This window comes from Nicotiana sylvestris, chromosome 5 (assembly GCF_000393655.2).
Source record: "Nicotiana sylvestris chromosome 5, ASM39365v2, whole genome shotgun sequence".
NCBI lineage: Eukaryota > Viridiplantae > Streptophyta > Magnoliopsida > Solanales > Solanaceae > Nicotiana > Nicotiana sylvestris.
The window spans coordinates 57,234,402-57,243,555 of record NC_091061.1 but is presented as its reverse complement, the minus strand read 5'-3'; the positions used below and the strand labels follow the sequence as shown (position 1 = coordinate 57,243,555).

General features: G+C 44.8%; 1 protein-coding gene across 1 annotated transcript; it reads left to right on the top strand.

The window, feature by feature from the left end:
- Nucleotides 1-5,548: 5,548 nt before the first annotated feature.
- Nucleotides 5,549-8,514, top strand: LOC138868695 (uncharacterized). The gene is made up of 5 exons (XM_070146262.1): nucleotides 5,549-5,612; nucleotides 5,770-5,909; nucleotides 7,048-7,267; nucleotides 7,370-7,560; nucleotides 8,194-8,514. The coding sequence occupies exons 1-5, from the start codon at nucleotides 5,549-5,551 to the stop codon at nucleotides 8,512-8,514; spliced, it is 936 nt and encodes a 311-aa protein (XP_070002363.1).
- Nucleotides 8,515-9,154: the final 640 nt, after the last annotated feature.

Here is a 9,154-nt window from a genome sequence, read left to right as displayed (position 1 = left end):
CTCTTATCAACACTCCTTGATCCCTTGGCTATCAATCTCAAAAGGACCCCCGACACCTGCGACAGTTAAATCAAATAAACCAACAAGAAAAGCGCCATTTTTAAGAGGCAGAGCACTGGGCACCTACCATGATGCTTCGCCTCCCATCTCCCTTTGGACAGATCTCGCCACCGGCGCCAATCATAAATCGAACAAGATGCCAGCTTACGAGACCACTCGGTTAAATCAGGGACCTCGCTAGGCGACCAACGAGTTGCTACAAATAAAGAACAGAAAGATATCGTTACGGAGCCAGCCTCCGATCGAAACGAAGACAATTCATATGAGGCACTTATGTGTGAAAAATTCTCCAAGAATGACATCGGCCATCCGGATCCAAACGAACCGATTCATCCATTTTTGATCCTCGTCCTCCTCGCTACTGACTACAGAAGCTCGGGTGGATTGACGCTAAAGAGAAATCAGCCTTGGTAGCGCAATGGCCGATACAACCTCACGAGATAGCTGAAGGTAAACTCTATCACAGCCTTGTCCGCAAAAAATCTCATCATCAGCACCACTCGCCAAAACGACGGATGTATCTGAACTAAAGTAACCCGATATTTCAAGCAGAAATCAAGCACGACCCTATCAAGGGGACTTAATGCGAAAGGGTATAAGTATACATTCAGGAATCCGTCAGCGGAGTCCGTAATACTCTCATCCGGGGAAAGCACCTGCAACGCTACCCCCTTGCCCCATCCGCAGTATCTCCTCACCATCTCCAGATGTTCCTCTCTTATCAAAGGCATAGTCTTCAGAATAAGCTCCCACGGATCCTGAGCACTGGGAGTGGAACTCTCCCCTACTTGCATGGCCGGCCCTGAAGTAGCTGTCACGACCATGGTAGAATTGGCAGACTGAAGCAGGGACCTACACCAACACTTTTGCACTTAAGGTAACGAAGGACTCGATGACAAAGCGTAAGGATAGCTATCTAAAATAATGATATCTTCCAAAGAAGCAAGAACCACCCCATATATATGTGGGAAGCAGCAACGATTCGCCTATCGAGGGTAAGCCCCAGGAGGCCAACGACCTCGGTACAGATCCTGGCGTGGTACCTAACCCTAGAGACCTCCATCGATAAGATGATAGGTTTCAAGGAGCCAACTACATCATCTCCAGTCCTGAGGTGGTGCCCGGCCTCGAGGACCTCCATCAAAAAGAAATTTGGCTTCGAAAAGTCATCACCTCCATCATAGAGCTTGAGGTGGTATCCGATCCCGTGGTTTTCCTTTCTAAAAAGAAAAATAAGCACTTCAAGCTTCGCCCAAAAGGGCTCGATCTCAGAAAATCACCAAAATACGAATAGCCCCTTCCTCAAAAGCCTTCCTACAGCACCTCAAAAGGTTATCTATGCCAAGCTCAAAGTAAAAGCTCCGAGCGCCTGAAGTCGACTTTCGCTTTGGTGCTCTATCTCCATGGGGCTCAATGGACCCAATGATCTAGGCTTATCAGACCACATTGGGCTTGATTCTGAGAACATCGATGAGCTCAGAAAGGAGCCATTTCTGTCGACCAAAGGCCAGAGAAATATCGGCAATCATCAATAGAGGCATACATTCTCCGCAAACGCACAAAAGTATACGAGAACATACAATAATAGGGCAAGTATCAAAAATAGGAATCAAGGAAATATCTTTATATTCATGAATATTCATGTACAACGGCCTTCGCGGGGTCCTCTCATATGATTACAAATGCATACAAATGATCTCTACATAAAAACAGAGAGGCAAAAGGATGTGCATGTGATGAAAACCCAAGAGCCCAGTCCATCCTCGAAGGTCCATCTCCAGTATCAGCATCCTCGAGTGCCACCCCATCAAGATCGCATCCTCGAAGGCAATTTCTTCAGCTACCATCTCCTTTAGGTTCCCAGCTCAATCCCGCAAAAGGGCCTCGCCGAGGGAAAAAATGACGAAGAGGAAAAAGAGGGGATGCAGAGGAGGCATAGAAAATAGACATAGCCTGCCAAAGCAAAAGGTTGAAGATTCAGTGGGCCCCAGCCTCAACTACCGGGGGTGCCACTTTATCCCTTGGGAAAGGAAAAACCCAAGTGATGAAGTGCCACACCAGGCCTGGGTAGGAGAGTGAGCAGCAGTGCATAGTCCAAATGACTGTCTACAAAAGGGGAAAATTGATTAACTGTCTATCATTGTCTTATGCCAATGGGGACAGCGGTAGCATGCACAATATCAACCGCAGCAGCAACCAAACAATATAGTCAAGCCCCGGCAAAGGGCCACGATACGTCCAATCGGAACGATGCCAAACGATCTTGAGGCCGTAGACCCCAAACATGATGTTTAATGATAAAGGAAGATGATAAGAAGAAATGGGAGAATGAGTAGATGAAGGTACTTGGATAAGAAAAACAACGCCAGAGCACCCCTATTTATAGGGGGCAACAATACGGCCATCGAGGCTTTGGAAGACTAATCGGCGGACGCAATTACTGCATTCTTGAAGAACCAAATCGACAGGTGTACATTACATCGGAGAACGAGAATCGACAGTGCATTGAATAATGTCAAAAATGCAAGTCAAGGGGACATCCCGGTTGTCACAAAAACTCGCGCCACAAGTTGCATCATCGGTATGACGTCACCGCGGGAAGCTTGTGGAGTGAGGTGTCAGAATCATTTCCTATCGCTTCATTCTGGGAAACACGAAGACTATCTATATGCGACGAAATAAGAGGGCTTAATTTCTTGCTATCGAGCCACTTCGGGAAAATACCTCGAGACCCTAAGGACGTGGAGTTGCGATCGAGTCCCCTCCCTCGGGGATCGTCGAGGACCAACTCAAAGAAGATGAAGATCGAGGCAAGAGCAAAAGGGGGAATTCCCAAGGCATGCGGCTAAGTCTGATAGTGTCGGCCTAACCAAAGCCTGTGTCGAGGCGTCACATCTAGCCGTCACATCTTCATGCCTCTATAATTAATGTATGTTGTAACATAACTGGTTTCTTCTCTTATATAAAGGGAACCCTCACCACCTTGTAAGGGGCTGTTATTGCTTCAACTATTCTACACAAGATCAATAATATCTCTCTCTCTCTTTCTTCTCTCTAACTTACTCGCTCGAGGCCACTCTTAGCGTCTATTGCTTTCAGACTTGTTCTTCATTTATTTCTTTGTATTGGCCATAAAGAGCCTTCTTCAATTATATTTTAATTGTCATCCCTTCCCCGGTTACCCCCGATAGCTCACGCTCAAGCCAGATATCGACCCCAAGGCCCTTCATCGACCAGTCCGAAGCTGGGGCAGTAAACCTCTTGATTTGATTACTACCCCATTTTAGCTTGTATCTTTTCGTTAAACTTCATATTCCTAGCATCAACTGCTCTAACAACTAGCATAAAAATAGATCACGTACTTTTAGAGTCCCATTTACAAATTTAATTATCGTTACCATTTTCACAGTAAACAACTCCTTACTTATAGTGAGTTGGGTAGAAGGTGTCCAAAAAGGCTTGCTAAGTTGGGGTCATTCGATTGAGCGCCAGTCGTGCCTCCCGAGGTTGGGGCGTGACAAACTTGGTATCAGAGGCTAAGGTTTTAAAGTGTCCTAGGATGCCTTGAAGCCGTGTCTAGTAGACTCCTTATAATCGGTGTGTAGTCGACCACACCTATAATTTGGAGGCTACTTGGGCATATAGGAATAACACCCTTCTTTAATATGTTGGATCATGCAACAAAACTTTTTATGAAATTATTCCCCCTCTAAGTAGTGCATTCCTTTAACTTTCAGTACATGGCACCAAAGAACAAAGCCAAAACTGGCCAAGGAGCCAATGCTACCCCAAGAACGGTTTTTAATTCCGTAATTGATGATGCGGGTGATAACCTGAGAGGTGAGGACATTTCCCCGACTACTACACTAACTGGTTCTACTACACTTGTTCCTACATCTTTGAGGGTGCCACTATCCCTCCCATTGATATCCCTGTTCCGCCTCCAGCCCTAGCTTCCGATTTTGGTATCCCTGATGGGGATCTTAAGGGAGCTATCCACATGCTAACTCAGCTAGTGGCTTCTCAAGACCAGAGGTCAAATATTGCTCCCAGTTCATCTAACCAGCAAGGGGATTCCACCAGTTCCAGAGTGAACAGATTTCTTCAGCTTGACCCTCCAATGTTTACGGTGCAATTCCCGAAAAGGACCCTCAGGATTTTATTGATGAAATGCACAAGACCATCAAGGTTTTGCGTGTAACTAAAATAAAGGGAGTAGAGTTTTCTGCCTACCATCTGAAAGGGGTGGCCTATTCGTGGTTTGAGTTGTGGGAAGATTCCTGTGAGGAGGGGAGCCCTTCGACGAGGTGGAGCGAGTTTGTCGATGCCTTTTTAGATCATTTCCTACCTGCTGAGACAAGGGCAGCCCGTACAACAGAGTTTGAGAATCTGAAGCAAGGTAGCAAAAGTTTATAGGAGTACCACATGGAGTTTGCCAGCCTGTCCAAGTATGCTATTCACATATTGCCCATAATAGAGGCCAGGGTGCGCCGGTTTGTTTAGGGCCTTAATCCATTGACTATTAATGATGCTTCTACAGCTGCCTTGAATTCTGACATGAATTATGGGAAGATAATGGCATTTGCTCAGGCCACATAGAACCGTAAACTAAAGAGCAGGATGGAGAGAGAGGGTAACAGCAAGGACCGGTCTATGGGCAACATGGGAGAGTCACTAGGTGGGGAAAGATCAACTTTCCGGGGAGGATCATCAGGGTCGTCCCAGTCTATCGCACAGTCTTCAGCTAGTGCACCCCCATCAGGGTCTAGTCAGCAGCAACAATGGAGTTGTTTCAGGCCCAGTCAAGGTAGCAGGGGACCCCACCAGCATGGTTGGTTAGGAGGGAGATCCCAGCAGCAACAGAGGTCCCCTTGCCCCAAGTGCGGGAAGATGCACTCAGGGATTTGCTACATGGAGTTACCCATATGCTATGGATGTGGGATGAGGGGCCACATTCAGAGACATTGTCGTGTATCCCGCCAGGGTGCGGGTAGGTGCACAACACAGCCATCCAGTCCAGCAGCTGCTACATCTTCATCATCCTCTCCAGCTCGGGTTGCTCCAGCACCCGCGGGGCGTGGTGCAGCTAGGGGTGGTGCGTAGATTTTGGGAGGACCCAGTTTGTTATGTGCTATGAGTGGTCACCAGACTGCAGAGGCTTCTCCAGATGTCGTTACAGGTATTCTGACTGTCCAATCTCATGATGTGTATGCACTTATTGACCCGGTTCCACCTTGTCCTTTGTTACCCATTATGTTGCCATGGAATTTGGGATAGAACCGGAACAACTTCATGAGCCATTCTCGGTGTCTACCCCAATTGGTGAGTCTATTTTGGTTGCTCGAGTTTATAGAGGTTGTGTTGTTATGGTACGTGGTAGGGATACCATAGCCGATCTTATTGAATTGGGGATGGTTGATTTTAATGTAATAATGGGAATGAATTGGCTTTATTCATGTTTTGCCAAACTTGATGGTGGACTAGAACTATGAGGCTTGAATTTCCTAATGAGCCTGTTGTTGAATGGAAGGGAGATAATGTAGTGCCAAAAGGTCAGTTTATTTCTTACCTTAACGCCACAAAGATGATCAAGAAGGGGTGTATCTATCATTTAGTTCGGGTTACAGACACCGATGCCGAGGCACCTAGCCTTGAGTCCGTGCCAGTTGTGAATGAATTTCTAGATGTCTTTCCATGGGATCCCACCAGATAGGGAGATTAATTTTGGGATCGACGTGATGCCAGGCACACACCCTATATCAATTCCACCTTACAGAATGGCATCGGCAGAATTGAAGGAACTAAAGGAACAATTGAAGGATTTATTAGAAAGGGTTTCATCCGGCCAAGTGTGTCACCGTGGGGTGCACCGGTTTTGTTTGTAAAGAAGAAAAATGGGTCGCTACGGATGTGTATTGACTACCGGCAACTCAAGAAAGTCACCATAAAAAATAAATACCCTCTACCAAGGATAGATGTTTTGTTTGATCAATCGTAAGGTGCTAAGTGTTTCTCAAAAATTGACTTACAGTCCGGGTATAATCAATTGAAGATAAAGGAGCAGGATATTCCAAAAACAACTTTCAGGACCCGGTATGAGCACTTTAAATTTTTGGTGATGTCCTTCGGGCTAACAAATGCTCTGGCAGCTTTCGTGGATCTTATAAATCGAGTCTTCAAGTCTTTTCTAGACTCCTTTGTGATAGTGTTCATTGATAATATTCTTGTGTATTCCCGAAGTTGGGAGGACCATGCTGGCCATCTCAGGGCAGTTTTGTAGACTCTCAGCAGCACCAACTGTATGCAAAATTTTCAAAATGTGAATTTTGGCTTGAATCTGTCACGTTTTGGGTCATGTCGTCTACAGGGAATGAATTATGGTTGATCCTCAAAAGATTGCAGCAGTAAAGAATTGGCCTAGACCTACCACTCCAACAGAGATTCATAATTTCTTGGGTTTGGCCGGGTACTATAGAAGGTTTGTGGAGGGATTTTCTACTCTTGCCTCTCCATTGACTAAACTGACGCAGAAAGCAGTTAAGTTCCAGTGGTCCGATGCTTGTGAAAGGAGCTTCTAGGAATTGAAATCACCCTGCAAGAGGGTATAGAGGGATTTGTGGTATATTGCGATGCTTCGAGGATCGAGCTCGGGTGTGTGTTAATGCAACACGACAAGGTTATAGCTTACGCTTCTAGGCAACTCAAGAAGCATGAGAAGAACTATCCAACCCACGACTTAGAGCTTGCGGCAGTGGTGTTTGCATTAAAGATTTGGCAACATTATTCGTATGGGGTCCATGTGGATGTATTTACGGACCACAAGACCCTTCAATATATTTTCAAACAAAAGGAGTTGAATCTGAAACATAGAAGATGGATAGAGTTACTCAAGGACTATGATATTGATATTCTCTATCACCCGGGAAAGGCCAATATTGTGGCGGATGCTCTTAGCCGGAAATCCATGGGTAGTTTGCTCATTTGAAGGTGTACCAAAGGTCGTTGGCTCAGGAGGTTCACCAGTTAGCTAGTTTGGGAGTTCGCCTTGCAGACCCTAATGAGGGAGGAGTAATTGTGCAGAATAGGGTTGAATCATCGCTTGGAGAAGAGGTGAAAGAGAAGCAATTAAACGATCCATTGTTGGCACAGCTGAAGGAGGGGATTCATAAACACAAGAACGCAACTTTTTCCTTTTTCATGGAAGATGGTACCCTACGGTAGCAAGGCCGCCTATGCATTCCAGATGTTTACGGTATTCGGGAAAGGATCATAGCAGAAGCTCACACTTCCAGGTATTCCGTACACCCAGGTTCTACGAAATTGTATCATGATCTCAAGGAAGTTTATTGGTGGAACAACATGAAAAAGGATGTGGTGGACTTTGTGGCAAAATGTCCAAACTGTCAACAAGTGAAGGCTGAACATCAAAGGCCCGATGGATTGGCTCAAAGCATAGAAATTCCAATATGGAAATGGGAGATGATCAACATGGATTTTGTGGTAGGTTTACCGCGCACTCCGCGCAAGTTTGACTCAATTTGGGTGATCGTGGATCGACTCACAAAATTAGCGCACTTCTTGCTAGTCAAATCTACCAACACAACGGAACAGTATGCTTAGTTATATATCAATGAAATAGTAAGGTTGCATGGCACTCCACTCTCAATCATTTCAAATCGAGGGCCTCAGTTCACGACCAAATTTTGGAATAAATTTCACCAAGGTTTGGGTATGCAGGTAAATCTTAGTACAACTTTTCATCCTCAGACTGACGGGCAAGTGGAGCGGACTATTCAGACACTTGAGGACATGTTGCGTGCTTGTGTTCTTGATTTCAAAGGTAGCTAGGAGGATCATTTGCCACTCATAGAGTTTGCTTATAACAACAACTTCCATGCTAGTATCCAGATGGCACCATTTGAAGCATTGTATGGTAGGAGATGTAGGTCTCCCATTGGGTGGTTCGAAGTTGGAGAAGCTGAATTAATAGGGTCGGACCTTGTGCATCAGGCGATGTAGAAAGTAAAAATTATTAAGGAAAGGTTGAAAACTTCTCAAAGTCACCAAAAGTCGTATTCGGACATTCGTCGCAGAGATTTGGAGTTCAAAGAAGATGATTGGGTATTTTTGAAGGTTTCTCCCATAAAGGGTATCATACGGTTTGGAAAGAAAGGAAGATTGAGTCCAAGGTATGTCAGACCGTATAGAATCATTCAGAGGATCAGTCAGATGGCATACAAGCTTGAGCTACCACCCGAGATGTCAATGGTTCACCCAGTCTTCCATGTGTCTATTTTGAAGAAGGAAGCGGGAGATCCGTCCACTATTGTGCCAGTTGAAACTATTGAGGTTAATGACGAACTATCATATGAAGAAGTTCCAGTTGCCATTTTTGACAGGCAGGTCCGGAAGTTAAGAAACAAAGAAATTGCCTCCGTGAAAGTGTTATGGTGAAACCAACAGGTTGAAGAAGCCACCTGGGAAGCCGAGGAAGAAATGGAAAGAAAGTACCCACATTTGTTTGTATAACCATGCAATAGTTTCTATGAATTTGGTCCCTATGAGCTTTGCATCACTTGATCAGTCTATGTAAAACTTTTCCGTTTTGATTATATATTGCCTATGGGGCCGTGGGTAATGTGGTTATGAATTATGTCATGTCAATAGATTGTGTATATGCTATTCGAATATGTTTCTGGGGCTCTATGGCAGGTGGATAGGCCTAGATACAAAGGAAACTCTGGCAAAATTTCTGAAAATTTAGGGAGTTAGCCAAATTTGGGGGCTGTTGGTATGTGGTGTGAAGCTGAAATTGCCTAAGTTGCTGGTGTAAGGCCCCGTGAAATTCCTACTCAAAAGCCCAAAATCTCATATTGTCAAGTTAAGAATATGTGTTAGAAATTTATAAAATTCTTCGCGACTCGGACCTTTTGGATTGATATTGTTACAACCCATATCCACATGTGTTAGTTCATGCCATATATTAGTTAACATAAATCCAAGAAGGAATTATCTTTGAGATGATAATAAGTCAATCCTATTAGTCTTAAGTGATACAAGGGTGTATAAGGGTGATTAACAAGTATTAGAAGTT

Coding starts and splice junctions, on each gene's coding strand:
- LOC138868695 (XM_070146262.1), top strand. CDS start 5,549: ATGAGGCTTGAATTTCCTAATGAGCCTGTTGTTGAATGGAAGGGAGAT. Junction 7,268..7,369: donor TTCCTTTTTCATGGAAGATG/GTACCCTACGGT, acceptor CCGTACACCCAG/GTTCTACGAAATTGTATCAT. Junction 7,561..8,193: donor TGATCAACATGGATTTTGTG/GTAGGTTTACCG, acceptor GTATTTTTGAAG/GTTTCTCCCATAAAGGGTAT.